At 41.1% G+C, this 16,038-nt stretch overlaps 1 protein-coding gene across 1 annotated transcript in view; it reads right to left on the bottom strand.

The window, feature by feature from the left end:
* DISC1 (DISC1 scaffold protein) overlaps positions 1-16,038 on the bottom strand; it is a 373,484-nt gene that overhangs the window by 4,801 nt on the left and 352,645 nt on the right. Inside the window, exon 11 of the mRNA XM_058275388.2 lies at positions 8,493-8,610. Within this exon, the coding sequence (XP_058131371.2) occupies positions 8,493-8,610 (118 nt within the window). The remainder of the gene's footprint in view (positions 1-8,492; positions 8,611-16,038) is intronic.

Genomic DNA, 16,038 nt, shown 5'->3' on the forward strand with positions numbered 1-16,038 from the left:
ATCAGATATAAAGAAACCTTGGAAAGCTTTGGGAAAAGTAGCTTTTGCAAGAGATCTTACTGCTTATAGGTCATCCACTCTACAGTGTTGTTTTACTAAAGTACAATGTCAATGCAATGTCAAGATAAAGAAAGAAAGCACCCTTAGGTTATGACTATAGAAAGCTTTTCTTTTCTTTTTTCAAACAAGGAACTTCAGAGGATCATGGGAATTATGCAAATGGGCCTCTCCCAGGCAGAAATGCTGAACCACCCTGAAAGGCCTTTTGGCAGCTTTCATAGTCTTGAAGCTTCTCCAGACTTCATCATTTGTGTAATTTACATACATTTACTATGGCTGGTTTCCTCCTTGCACTTGAACTTGAGGGGCATGGGGGGTGGGCTGGGGGTTGCAAGGGAGGAAGGACTCCTTGTTTTTTTTTAAGAGATTTTATTTTACTCCATTTCTTGGGTCAGCTCTGCTAATCTTGAGAGAAAACACATACGACTTTATACAAGCAAAAGTATAAGTGGTCCCAGACCGAATTCCAAGATGCAATTTAATCACAAAGTTATGCTACATTTATAAAGAGTAAGCATAGAACTTAAGCAGTTTATGAATCCTGACAAACTCCTGAGATTTAATTACCTTTGATATGCAGCCTGGGACTACAGGCTGCTATTTGTAATATGCTAAATGATTACAAGCGTTTTTAGAGAGAGGAACTGAATCAAAGTGAGATGCTTCTAAAAAACTCATAAAATCTCTTGCACTAGCAGAACAGGCCAGACTGAAAAAAGGTTAAAGAGAGAGAAGGAGAGGAAAGAGACAGAAAGAGAGAGGAAAGCCACTTTGTAAAAAAGGACTAAGTTACAGAACTAAAAATACCACATCAGCCCTTTGCTACAACAGTCTCCACAAACACACTGAGGGATCAGAAGGCCTAGATTTGAGGCTGCAGCTTCTTGGATCTAGAAGCTGGGAAAATCAGCTAATGCTTTCGTTGTTTCACTTATAAGATAAAGATTCTAATACCTTCTTCACAGGATTAGGATGAAAAGGAATAGCGTGGGTTTGTGGTATGTGTGTATATGTGTGTGTGTGTGCATGAGAGAGAGAATGGTGCCTTTTGTGAAGCACCATGAAATGTAGGTTTCTTTGCTAATATAAAAGACAGAACAAATGCCTTAGGCTCTAAGTACCAGGAAGTCTCAGAAATCCCAGGAGACCCCTTTAATGAGCCTATGGTGTAATAATAAACAAAATAATTAAAGTCATGTTTTTATTTACAAAATACCTCTCTCTAGCCAACCTGCCTGCATAATTCTTTACTAAATGTGAGTTTCAAAACATTTTCAATGCACTGATATGGAAGAAAGGCCAGGATAAAATATGGGAGTGGGGGAAAAGAAGTTGCTGAATAATTTGTATGGAATGATCTCAATTTTGAAAAAAAAAACAAGCCATTTATAACTAGAATAATGTTTTAGGAACACACAGAGGTGACTTCTGGATATTGATAGAGGGAGGCTTAGCCTTTTGTTTCGTGATTCTGTAACAGTCACAAAGGACATAAATTATTTTCATATTAAGATCAATACGTTTATAAAAGAAAACACTTGAAACATTTCCCCATTAAGTGATTGGGGAAATGAAAGTGTAGATAGAGATCCTCATTGTGTTGTAGGATTTTCTATAGGTTCTTCATTAAGCTACAAGAAATGAATTTCGAAAGCAAGCCAGGTTAGTTAGGCCAGTAATTTATTAAGGAATGGTGAGAAGAGAAATGGGAGAAAATAACAGGTCATGGGTCCCAGGTAGAAAGGAAAGGGGCTAAAGAATGATAAAGAGGGCCGATTCACAGACTACAGTTTCCCATTACAGATTATAAATGCCCAGGTTTACTTGCATGCTGATCTAGGCTGGGGGCAAAGAAGACAGAACAGGGGACATAAGGCAAGAACAGGGGGGTTCAGCCTTTACACCTGCTTTTCGAACCATTCATTATTCTGTCCCTTTGCTAATGACAGGGGAGCAGTCCCAGCTGTTTGTTGTTTTGATTGATTACTCCACCCATCAACCCCCAGGAGGGCCCAGTAATAGGGGTTCTTCTGGGTTCCGGAGGAATCTGCTTCTGAATGGGGGAATCTTGCAGGTTCTTCCAGCAGCCATCTTAGGGGTACCGATGTCCACATGGGCTTTTTGCCAAGTTCCTGATCTGTCTATTGATTTCCCTATTTTACTAGTCTGCCTCAGTTGTTTCATTCATCCATTAAAATATTCAAACATCTTCCGGGCTCCTACTCAATGTTTGGAAATGTTCTGGGCACTAGCAGTATAGGAGTGAACCCAAGTCACTGCCATCATGGGCTTTAAATACTAGTGAATGAGCAAAAAAATAAACACACAGGACATGTATATAATGTATCCGGCAGTGTTAAGTGCTATGGAGTGAAATGGAAGCCAGGGGAGAATTTGGAGGAGGAAGGCAGCATGATTGCTTTGGCTACTATATTGAGAACAGATTAAAGGGGCAAGAGGCAGAAGTATGGGGACCAATTCAGGGCTCTTGTAATAATTCAGGTAAGAAAAGATCATGGCCAGGAGCAAGATTATGGCAGTGGAGGTGGTAGGAAATGATCAGATTCTGGATATGTTCTGAGAGACACCCAACTGCATTTGGGGATGGACTGGTTAGGAAATGTGAAAGAAGGGAAGGCATTAAGGATGACTATAGAATTTTGATCTGAACAATACAATGGAAAAAGAGACTTAGAATCCATTGAAATGGAGAAGAGTAGGAATGACTGTTTTTGTTTGTTCATTGCAGCGTGAGGGGTGAGGATTTGGTTTTAGACATGTTAAGTTGGAGAAGCACATAATTAGTCAAGGGGAGATAAGTGGGTAATAGATATGAGTCTGGGGTTCAGGAAGAGACCCAGGTGGAAGACAGACATTTGGAGGTTGTACTGGACCATATATTTTAAAAAATATTTTCTCAAGGATTTAAAGGAAATAAACTACCCCATTTTGTACATTAGTCCAAGATCACAAGGTTACATATAGTAGAGTAGGACTAGAGTCAGATTTTCTAATTGCTAGTTCAATAAGCTTCTGGTTGAAGCCCAATGACATAACTGATCTTGATTTTTGTCAAAGGGCAGAGTATATAAAAACTCCAGTATTGGAATTTTAGGCATCTATAATAGGGGTAATCATTATATTTAAAAGCAAGCATAAATCATAAAATAGCTGAATGATTCCTATGTTGCTTGTGCCTTAGGAACCTCTACAGCTCCTTATGAAGTTCCCCTGTAACACCTTCACTACCAGGCATCTGTGGCATCTAAGAAAATTAGCACTTAAATTATAATTTTGTACAGGATTGACATCCTTTGGAACCCACGCCACTTTTTAACCACCTTGGGATGGATGACACAAATATTAGGCAAGTGCATAATTGGTTGAAATGACTGTTTGGTAATTTATAAAGGAGCAAGAAACTTATCACAGATATTACCCCAGAATACAATGATAAGCAATATTGTCATTTAGGGCATCAATTTGCAGAGATCTTCAAATACCTTCATAGCTTTTGTTTTTATATAGAAACAATTGAGTGTTTAGTGTCAAGTGGGGTTCTAAGTGATCACTGAGGTGGCTTAATCAAAAGTAGGTCTTCACTCAGCTGCCCTAGTTTGTTTTTAAAGAAACAACAGGACATCCTTTGAAACTGCTTTCTATTTGCTAAATTACTTCTCAACATCCACAACGGCTCCTCCGCAGCCTCTATGCCTATAGCCCTGGTTAACCTACCTTCATGGAAAAGCCAGAGGCAAAGATCAGAGAAGAAGGTCATGCCCACACACAAGGTCATGCTCAAAGGAGCTGCTGCTTGTGCAGGTACACCCTCTGGGTGGCCCACCTGGAGCCAAGACCACAACTATGCTAAGCCAGCCACAGGGCAGCACCACGTGTACACCCCTGCTGGGCTTCTACCTCCTCACCCCCCCCCCCCCCCCCCGCAGGAGCCCAAGGGAAGAACCACAGTCACCGCACCTGCATCCCTCCAGGTGGAACTACCTGGTCCTCAGGGCCCCTCCGCCAGCTCCTCAGCTCCAGGGGCTGCGCACCTTTCCAGGGAGTTCATGCATCTCCCCAAACTCCTATGACCTTTGTCTGCTCAAACTACAAATGAGAGAGTTGAACCAAACAAATATTTTTTGTTACTATTCCTAAAGGGTTGTGCTATTTGTACATGAGTCTGGATGCATTTACAGTATTTGCATGCCATCAGGCACCACCAAAACTAATCGATTGGGCACCACACATTCCAAATAAGCAGAACGCATAGAGTTCCGTAAGGGTTTCTCAGACATGGATGTAAATAGAACCGCAAATAAAATCAGTCTGCCCCCATCTCACCTATTACTCAGAGACAGGCAAAACTGCCCGGGGGCTTTACTGGGCATTGAAATACGCTGAAAAGTGTCCAAATGCTGAGAGTACTTTTTTCTTTTGTTCTGTGAAAGTATGTCACAGATGTTGACAAAGGGAACATGAGAAAACCCTGCATAAAAATCCACCTAAACTGGCCGGCTTTCGGTCAAAGCGTTTTGCTCATGGAGGCTCCATTACGCCTACTCAAACTGTCTATCAAAGCATAACTGCTAATTAGGAAGTAAGACGACTGTGAAATTGTACTGTAGACTCCAACTAATGCCCCTGGAAATCCCCAACTGTCAGGGAAGAAGCACCTCCCATCCTCACCCCAGACTCCAGCCCTGAGTCACCTCAGCCGCTGGCTCTTCCAATTAATGGAGCAGATTGTTTTCAGACACGTGCCACCGCAGTAGCTGACTGGTTTGTGTTGTTACTTGGTCATGCTACATATAATTTAGCGAACCTGTCAGAATGATGAGGAGACATGAACTGTGTTCTCCCTCTCCTCGGATTTGTCAATCCAGTGTCTTCTACATAAAAGCAGGAGACTCCCAGCGGGCTGCCCATAGCTCAACCGGAAAGTCAGAACGCCAAGGGGACCTGTTTGGAAGCTCGACCCCACTGATAGCTTGCCCACCCTCCTGTTTATGCCTGCTACTAACGCTTGCTCACATGCACAGCTTATGCAAATGTTCAGTGCCTTGTACACAAAGACTAAAAGCCAGTAGCATCCAGAGATGGAATCTTCTAAAGGATACTTACACTAATCAAGTTCTCTCTACATCATATGCACAGTAGGCTTTGGCAGAGTGCTTAATGGAATCACACAAACTATTATGCTCACTGTGCAATTCTTTGGTACTCTTGGAAGGCAAGCTGTTTCTTTCAACGATACTCTGCTTTGCATCTTTGATCAAAAACGAAAACGCAGACCAGTCAGAGTTTGCTGGGAAGATTCTGGCAGCCTCTTTATCTCTAGATAAGTCCTCATTTGAAACAAGGACTTTGGTTTGTGCAGGGAGCCTCCACAGAACCTTGTAAATATGGCTTTCTTTCTCGGGGCACAGTGTTCCATTCAAATCTAAGTGCCACTTTGTTGGAGTTCAAAGATATCTTCTGTGTACTTATTTGCAATCAGTGACACAGAACAAAGTCTGGGCTTGAGGAGAAAGTCTGGGTTGACATCTATACTGTAGCGTCGATTTGATTTTGTGTGTGGAGGGGCTACAGGCATGTGGGGAGGTGATGGGAAGCTGACTTCAGAATATAAACCAGGGTTTCCCAAACCCAGTTCGATATTTCCCCAGTACGTCTGCACTTATCTCAGCAAAGGTGAGCAAAATTCTCCAAAAGCATAACTTCAATAACATATAATATAGTTTAAAATTTTAGAAGTAACTCTAGGTGTCCCAAAACTGCCATATCCATTGACTTATTGGCCTAGCTGCCTCCCACAGGTCTGAGCGAGCCCACTGGACTTGGGGTTGGAAGATTGTTAGAAATGACCCTGAAATAGCCAACTAATTTCTAGGGCTATAGTCCCTATAGCATTTTTATTAGAATTAAATGAGCTTTCCTACAAGTCACTGTAGTTACTGATGGACTAATTCAAGCATTTATGATAAAATAGTTGAAGGAACGTGTCTTGGAACCTCTTATTTAGGAAAGTGATATGACTTGAGCTTGAATGCAGGCTCAAAAAACAGTGAAACCAATGGATTGGAAGGACATAGCTTTCTACCTAAAACACTAAGAGTTATCACAAACCAAACACTTGCTATGTGTTAGAACCATGCTAATATGTTTTATGAATTAAGTTTCAGTTAGTCACCATAAGAATCTTAGAGGTATGTGTTATTTACCCTGATATTACTGATGAGGAAGTTGGTGCTTAAAGAGGTTTTAGAATTTTCCCTGATCCTGCTGCTACTGGATCTGCTTTGGACAGAACTAAAAGGGTTTTGTTTACACAGGGCTGGGCCTCCTCTCAGGCCCCTCCCCTGCCTCTCCAGCCTACTGAAGAGGAAAACCAATTCCCTGGAATCAAACTAACCTAAGACATGTCAAAATAAGAGGAAACACACAACACAGCCCCTGGTTGCAGCTCTCAGGGCTGCTACGTGACTCCATCCCACTCAGGAGCACCCCCCATCTTCTGGGCTGGGGGCCCGGAACTCCTTTATTCCATTGGCTCTCTGTAGTTAAACAGCCACTTGAACATTTGTTGGAGGCTAAGTCCCCTTAAAGTGCTCAAATCTATGCTACCCCAATGAACTCAGTACAAACAGGTAATCCTTCTTCTAACACTTCTTTAGGCAACTTGCTAATAATAATTTATATCCTACTTCTGTAAGAGGCAGATGCCTTTTAAAATCTACCTTGATTATACCTATCTGGGACTTGGGAATTGTCCTGCACGACATTGCAATGACAGATACAGGTCATTATGTATCTTGTAATAACTTACAAAAATGTGCAGGAGAGAGCGTAAACTACAATGTAAACTATAATCCACACTTAGTGACAATGCTCCAAAATGTGTTCATCAATTGTAACAAAGGTACCACACTAATGAAGGATGTTTTCAATGTGGGAAAATGTGGGAGGGGGAGGGAGTGGGGCATATGGGAATCCCCTATATTTTTTTATTTAACATTTATGTAATCTAAGCATCTTTTTTAAAAAATCGACCTTGAGCAATGTGAACAGTCATTGATTAAGTTGAAGAAATTTCTGGCTCTGTTTAATAAGCAAGTTTGAAGAGTTAAGGTCAGAATGACGAAGAAAACAGTGTCGAATCCTTCATTAAGTCACAATTCTGATTACATGTTTAAGATCAATCCTGCACCATTCAAAGCTACTTAAATCCATACACACACTTAAAACAATGTATGGAAAGAACTAGAATTCTAAGAAATCCAGCAGTCATGAGAAGCAGAGACCAAAATGGCTCTGTTGCCACAAATACGCCTAATCAAAGTCATACTCCTGAAGAGAAAGGACGAATGAACAGAGAAGTGTTTTTAACTGGAGAACCGCCAACGTGTGATTAAATAAGTAGAAAGATGCAGGATGGGGCTGGACCAGCCCTTCACGTATCTGTGTACCCATCCATCTGCCCTCAGAACTCACCGGTGATGAGCTGACTACACCCAGGGATTGAAACAGAACAGACTGCTTCATACAGAAGCCTAGCTAAGCCGATACGTCCTAACGCCACCGTTCTCACTGGCAGCTAGGTTCGAGGAAGGCGCTTATAGATGTGACACCAGGGATATTGAGTTTGGTGGAAGAAAAGCCTATCGTTAGGAATCGTAAAGGACTGTACTGAACTCCACCTACACATGGATAGAAACTGAAGATTTTGGAATGATCCAAAATTCTGTTGGTTTTGATACTCTGCTGCCACGTAAATGGCAGATTTACACATTTAAAGTATTCAAAGATGTAAACTACAACATAAACTATAATCCATGCTGTGCAGCAGTGCTCCACAGTAAAATGTACTCATCAAATGCAATGAACACACCACTCTAATGAAAGAAGTTGTCAGTGTGGGAGGAGTGAGGAGTGTGGGGAGTGGGGTCTTATATTTTTTAATGTAACGTTTTGTGTGATCTAGGTATCTTTAAAAATAATAATAATAAAAAATTTCAAAAAAAAAGTATTCAAAGATGGATTTTGGTTTCTTGCTATTGAGAAAACTCCTAGAAGACTGAGCCAATCAAATATTTTAGTTCAGATCCTTTGACCACAGCCAAACAAAGCCAGCTTTTAAACCCATTGGAAAACTGCATTTCGCTTTGGTTTCATTGTGTACATGTCAGAACCTCAAGGTTAATTTTCAGGGGCCACATTTAATAGCCAAAAATATTGAATTTCTTACTGAAAACTAGAGAGAAAACATTGCATACTGAACAATCTCAAAGATCTGAGGTGTGCTGTAATATAAATAGCAGCATCTCTTTGTTTCCATACGCTGAGGCATGGAAAATTTACGTATGTTTTAAGACTTTCTGTTAAAATTTAACAACCTAGCAGGTGCTCAATCTGCAAGATGAAAAGGATATGAATGAGATCTTCATCATGATTATGGATTGCTGCATGAAGTTGATCTTCTAAGTACAATAACTTCTTGCCGATGGCTTCACATTTTTCTCCAAGTTCCACAGAAAGGATGTCAGCATCCTGGCCAGAGAAAAAGAAAAAGATCACTTATAAGCTAGAGACTTTTCAGGGAAGTGAACACAGGTAATACTTTACCGAATGGTACACAAAGGGGGGATTTCTCAGCAGCATCCTGCTCTCCCACCCCCATCCCCAGGCTCTGCACCTCAGTCAGAATCTTGTTAGAACTTTTGTCTTCCCTGGAAGTCTTTCTTGAGAAGGCAGGAACCACTTTCAAGTTATCGCCAAATGATGAACTACATCTACGTAGCTCCACAGGTTACCTTCCTTCTCTGGTCAATTCAATGTTCCTCTTCCATATGTCAATTCCCAAAGTGAATTTATCAAAGGGGAAGCCTGACTCTTCCAGCTGCATCCATGGGCAAATTAATAGTACAACAGAAATTCTAACAAATCTGGGGATGGGGTCAGAGGAGCAACAGGGGTAACCAGGAAGGACAAAGGGACACGCCTTTAAGGGCACAGGTTTCTGGGACTCTGAACCTTTGTTTTTCTACTGGCCACAGTCCCTGGAAAAAAGAACATGAAAGGAGACTTTAAATGCCAGGAGGAGTGTCTAGCCACTGCTACCGACATCGCAGGTGTGGATTTTCTCCCTCCTCTCCTTCTTATGGGACATAAGTCCTGTAAGAGTGGAGATGAGAAACGTCTTGCTTGCGGCCACGCCCATAGCCCCTGGAACATGTCTGGCACAGAGTTGTTATTGGTTGGATGAATGAGTAGCTGAATTTGGAGATGTCTCCTTCTCTGATGCTTCTCCTGCAAACTTATACCCCACAGGTTAGCTGTCCTCTTTATGTCACTTTCCTGCCCAAAACTATAACAGAAGAGTCCAAACTCTGCATCCTATAACCCGGAACTAGGCCTACCTTTCTGTTTTTTCCTCTCCCCTCTCCTCCACCTAACCTAATCTTTGCCACCTGAACCAACCTCACTGCATTCCCTCACAAGTTTCTTTTTGTCCATCCGCTCTCCTTTTTCTTCCCTGAAACCCAACCTTTCCTTCATGCCCCCCCCAAGATAAGCCCACGTGGTATGCCAATGATTCTGATATATGTTATGTCCTCCAAAGTGATGGGAAAGCTCCCTGCATAAATTGGGTGTTCATTCATTGCAGGGCACCAAGTATAATGCCCAGGATATTGAAGGCCACAATTTTTAAAAGAAAAGAATAAACAAAGTTAAGAAAGTGAGGAAAGAAAATAGAGAATATTGGAATAAAGGGAAAGGAGAAAAGAAGCGAAAATTCCAGATTTAAAACATAATCAAATGTAAAGGTAATATTTTCCCAACTATTAGGGAAAGGCTTGGATGGTTTACTAAAAAGAATTTTGTATATAGGGGAAGAATTAAGACATATATTAAGTTTAAACTACAGTGTTACTACAAAAGCTATAATTAATGCACAGTAATAACAACAGAAACCCAGGTGTGGAAATACTTACTGCACCAAAAAGTCTATAGAGATCATGAGCTATATAATATAATAATTGGAGTCCATGAATGACAATAAAATCCAGACATGTAATTTAACATTCTCTATTTAACTCCAGAATGCTTTCAAGTTTATATATCCTAAACAGTGCTAGTGAGAGCTATAAATAACTATTGTAAATTTTGGAGAAGTCTGATACATTGCAAATAAATATATACACAAAAGAAATCTAGTGACAATGACATACAAGTTTGAGGACATCTGGGCACAACTAAATAAGAGGGCATATGAAGTCCACATGAAAAAGTTTGTTCATAATTGAGCACAGCAGTGACATTGAGAAGATCCTGTGAGATCCTGAAAGTAGTAATATTAACATCCAACATGTAAAATTACAGGGTAGACAAACTCCACAGAAGTTGAGACAATGGGCAATGAGTAAGAGCACAGTCATGCATGAAATAAATGAGACACTAAGAAAAAAGAACATCTGGAGAAAAATGATTGACAGTGGTGAAACCACAAGTCATACACGCAGGAGAAAAATACAGTATTAGTGGGAAAATCTAAACAACTATGAACACACTTAAAAAGAGAAAAAACAGAGAATGAGAACATGGAACCAAGAAATTTTAAACACTGTTAACCAAAATCAAATGACTCAATCCTCATCTTAAGGCTAAAATAAATATGAAATCAAAGCTGAATTAAATCAATTTAAAATATGGCCTCACAGTTTCCTTCAAATGTAGAACCCCTGACTATTTTCCTTTAAATTTTTTTACGGCTTAATAGTGACGTGTAAATTTTGGAAACCAATTTCAGGCCATGCACCAAGAATTTTTAATTGTTTATATTCTATGACCCAATAATTCTAGCTCCTGGAATCTAAAATAAAGAAATACTTTATATATTTAAATTAAAATAATTGTTAAGCTTTTATAAAAAGCATGGAGAAAAGTTTATAATCTGTTAATAAAAACATAGGACTGTAACAATGCAAAAATAATTGCATTAAAAGTATGGAAATACTGGAGCAGGTATAGCTCAGTGGTTAAGCACACACTTCATATGTATGAGGTCCCTGGTTCAATCCTGGGTATTTCCTAAAAAAAAAAAAGTATGGGAAATAGGCCAACCGATTTTTGGCAAGTGTGCCAAGTATATAAAATGGAGAAAGAAAGGTCTATTCAACAAATAGTGTTGGAATATTGAATAGCCACATGCCATAGAATGAACTTGGACCCCTACTTCACATAATATAACAAAAGTAACTTAAAATGGATCAAGGTCCTAAACATACATTCTAAAACCATGAAAATCTTAAGAAATCATAGAGGAAAACATTTATGACCTGAGATTTGGCAATGATTTTCTAGATATACTAGAAGCACAAGCAAAAAAAAAAAATAGGTAAAATGGGCTTCATGAAATTTAAAAATTTTGTGCATAAAATAACATCAATAAAGGGAAAAGACAACCTACAGAATGGGAGAAAATAATTGCTAATAATTATATTCTATAAGGGTTTAATATCTAGAATATATTTTAAAAACCTGCAACTCAACAATAAAAAGACAAACAATCCAATTTAAAAATGGGCAACAGACTCTGGGAGACATTTCTCCAAAGAATATATACAAATGGTCAATATGCACATGAAAAGACATTCAACATGATAGTCATCAGGGACATGCAAATCTAAACCACAATGAAATACCACTTCACACCCACAAGGATGGCAATTTTTAAAATAACAGAAAGCAACAAGTGTAGGCAAGGATGCGGAGAAATTGGAACCCTTGTACATTGTTGGTGGAAGTGTGAAATGATGCAGGTATTTGGGATTCTTCAGAAAATCAGGTAGAGGATTACCATATGACCTAGCAATCCCACTTCTCGGTATATACCCCATAGAACTGAAAACAGGAACTCAAAAAATACTGAGTATTTATCAGGCTCACCTGATAGAGTGTCCGTCTACCATATGGAAGGTCCAGGGTTCAAGCCCCAGGGCCTCCTGATCCGTGTGGTGAGCTGGCCCACGTGCAGTGCTGATGCATGCCAGGAGGGCCGTGCCCCACAGGGGTGTCCCTGCTTAGGGGAGCCCCACGCTCAAGGAGTGCACCACGCAAGTAGAGCCACCCCACGTGAGAAAAGCGCCACCCACCCAGGAATTGCGCTGCACACACGGAGAGCTGACGTAGCAAGATGACACAACAAAAAGGAGATGCAGTTTCCCAGTACTGCAGGATAATGTAAGTGGACACACAGAAGAACACACAGCAAATGGACACAGAGAGCAGACAACAGGGGGGAGAGGAGAGAAATAAATAAAAATAAATCTTAAAAAAAAAATACTTGTACACCAATGTTCATAGGAGCATTATTCACAATAGTCAAAAAGGTGGGGACCTCCCAAGTGTCATCAATAGATAAATGGATAAAAAATATGTGGTATATACATATGATGAAATAATATTCAGACATTTAAAAAAAGGAATTAAGTTCTGACACAAGCTGCAATATAAATGAATCTCAGAGAAATCAGATTAGGTAAAATAAGCCAGACAAAAAAAGACAAATATTGTCTGATTTCACTCATATGAAATATCTAGAACAAGCAAATTCATAGAGATGGAATTTAGATTAGAGGTTATCAGGGGGCTAGGACGTGGGTGGGAACGGGGCCGCTAGCTCTCTGACTCCTGGTCAAATGTGCAGGCTGTGAAGGAGTGCGGGCATACATTCTTCTCTAAGTGTGTGTTGTGTGTGTGTGTGTGTATGTGTGAGAGAGAGAGAGAGAGAAACTAAGTATAGTCAAAATGGGCCCAAAAAATTCCTCAGGAAAGCATGCCACATTGAGTACACAATATTTGTGTGCAATAAGGATTCATTTCCTCGTAGCTTTGGGAAATGGCTTTCTTTAGTGGATATGAGCACAGCAAGGTGCTCACATCATTAGAGGCAAAGCGTATGAGACAACAGATTCCTGTCTCCTGTCTCCCTCTCGCCTTGGGACATGCTCTCACTGAGCGGAATGACAGGTAAAATTGCTGCACTGTTTAAGTGGTTCTTTCCTTCTGGTAATGTGAGTGGGTGTGCGCTGCAATTACACGGTACAGCGCCGTCTGCGAAGCGCCAAGCACGGGAGCTACCACTGCCTTCTCCTTTGCTCCGGGACAGTCCTTCTTGAGAAGGTTCTCTTCAGGCAGTGGGCTTAGAATTTCCTCTGCAGAGCTCCCCTTGAGGGGTAGGGGGGCTTCACTGTTAGCCCTATCATACTCTCCTCTCATTTTATCTGTTTTATTTGTCTAAGCCTTCACAGAAATTTAAACTCGAGCAAAGGAAACAGGAGCCATTGCAGAGGTTTTGTTGGTTTGTTGGCATAGGAAGAAAGGAAGCTACTTTTTCAACAAGTTCTCCTTAAGGAAATCCTGTGAAGTCCTGACATTTCTGTTGAAGCCAAAACAGTGAATTCCAAGTCAGGTTTACTGGTCAGGAGACTCCAGCTTGGGACACAACTTTGTGAAAAACGAAGCCCTCATATCTTGTATTTTCCAAGAGACAACCAGAAAAGCACATCAAATGCAAGCATTTACAAAGGGCCACCTCAGTCAGGGATACTAGGAATTTCCCGAACCTTCCCTGAGGGTCTTGAGACCCAGAAGAGAGTGTCTGAGCTGGCAGAGAACTTAGGAACCAGCCACTTTAATTCCTCCTTTTACAGACAAGGACAGAGTCTCAAAGAGCCCAGTGACTTGCTGGGGGCAATGCAATGAGAAAGTGGTAGATTGGGGTCTAAGACAGAAGTCTCCAGGCGTCTACCCAGTTCTTTCCTCCCAGTCTGACTTAGCGAGGCTGAGCAGAAATCCAGGAAGCAATTTTTATTCATCTTTGGGCTGGCCCAGGGCGGAAGAGAGAGGGGCACAAAATAGTGATGGGGAGAAACCAGAGACGGAGACAGGACCTAAGCCGCTGCGTGCCTGCCCTCCCATTCCTGGAGCTCTGCAGATTCTGCTCAGTTCTCAGAGGGCTCAGCATTTTTTTTTTGGTGGGGGGATTGGGGGGCTGGGGGCGAAGGTGCTCTCTCAAATACTCAGACACATATTGATTGAAGGTGGCCCTGAGGGCAACGGTGGCAATAGGAAGCTAGAGATCTTTAGTCCGCACGTCCCTAAAATGCCAGGCTATTTGGTGGGAGCTGAGAAAAGCAGGCAAGCTGCACAGGACAGAGAGGGGGAGTTCCTTCTCTCTGAACGAGAACACGAGTATGTCAGCCGCTCATCTTTCCCACCGTCTTAGCAGATCCCCAGGAACATTCTCTGAACCACGTCCAGGAAGGTCCAGTAGCTCCACTCACGGGGCTTGTCTTAGTGTGAAATTTATAACTTTTGCTTCCATTCTTACTATTAAATTAAATGTAGGGGGAAAAAAACCCTACCTTACTGATACTTCATAATTTAAACAGCACGCACTACAAATCACTGGTATTGTCAGCTGAAACGGAGTTTCACAGGATTTGCAATTCTGAATGGATAATTTAAAGTATGAGTTATTTGGCATTTCAAAGTGTCTTTGACAACTCTCCAGTACTCTCTCCTGTCAGGTAGTTTTTTCTGCAATTCAGATGATTATTTTTGTCTTTCTAGATATTTATTCCATCATTGAGCCCTGGGAGTAACTATTTTCCCAGTGGTTCAGAATGAAAACAAACGGCACCAGATAAATGTCCTAACCGCTGTCTTCCTTTTGGGAAGGCATGTTCTCTCCCCTTCTGTCTGGTTAACTCCGCGTCTCTCTTTAAAACTCTATACATACTCCATTTCATCCGGAATTGCTTTTGCCCCCTAAATCTCCCATCCCACCTCCAGTCTGGTCAGGGGTGCTCCTCCAGCAGCTTGTGCCTCAAACACTGCGTTTATCCACTGAGCACCCAGCTGCCTGTTTAGACATTGCCCCGCGCCCCCAGAAGACAACATGACCACGTCCTGCCACCCCGCAGCCCCTGTGACCAACACCCTGCCTAGCTCATAAAGGTGCTCCGTAAATGGAAGAAGTGAAAGGAGACGCCTCCATTTTGCCCTATGTTGAAGAAACTGTTTCCCAGACTGTATCATCCAAGGCACCCTCTCGCCAGAGTGAAGAGTGGGGCAAGCCAACCAGCAAGAAAGACCTGAAAATCTCTGTCCTTTGCCCTTGATCAGCTTATCCGGTGTAACTCCCCTGCCCTCAAGGCAACCACTGGGTTCTGTACACCTACCACAAGATTTCCATTACTCTAATAACCTGTCTTTTATTGGCCTCAGAAAAAGCCCTAAAATCTTCCACACTGTCCCTCTGCACGGGTATGATTCAGTAGTGCCGCTATTTCAAACACAATTTGCTTAACTCACCTCACGATCAAAACCTTAGACGTGAATAGTTGGGGCAGAAAAGTTTCAGCTGTGTTGAATTAGAGCTGATGTCAAACTTCTATCCTGCTCGCCAAGCTCAGGGCACATGATTTAAAACAGAAAATAGGATTTCCTTTATTGGGCAGGATTTCCCATTAAAATGAGTTTCTAAAAACATTTATCTCTAAAAGCTTATATACTCAGACCCAAAACGCATTCAGTTGCCAGCCTGAGTTGATGCCTAAACTACAGTCTGGTGAAAATATACTCACAAGCTGCATAGCAAAGCTCTCTTAGTTAAATTTCCCATGAAAAAAGTCCTTCCCTAGGAAATTTGGAAAATATTAACATTTAAGATTCTAAAATTAGAGCTCATACTCAAAAGGCGGGGAATAAATTCTAGAATAAAAAAATTGTTCTGATAAGAGTACATATCTACTAACATCCTCTCTTCAGGCTGTACCTGATATATATGAGGAAATCATATATATTATTTTTATTCTGAAGAGAAAATGCATTTGGAAGAGGAACCCTTTTAGGTTAAGTTGCTAGTGAAGTAGGGTCCACTGTCACTGCCAACATCATTTATGAAAGATT

The sequence above is a fragment of the Dasypus novemcinctus genome, chromosome 13 (assembly GCF_030445035.2).
Source record: "Dasypus novemcinctus isolate mDasNov1 chromosome 13, mDasNov1.1.hap2, whole genome shotgun sequence".
Classification (NCBI taxonomy): Eukaryota; Metazoa; Chordata; class Mammalia; order Cingulata; family Dasypodidae; genus Dasypus; species Dasypus novemcinctus.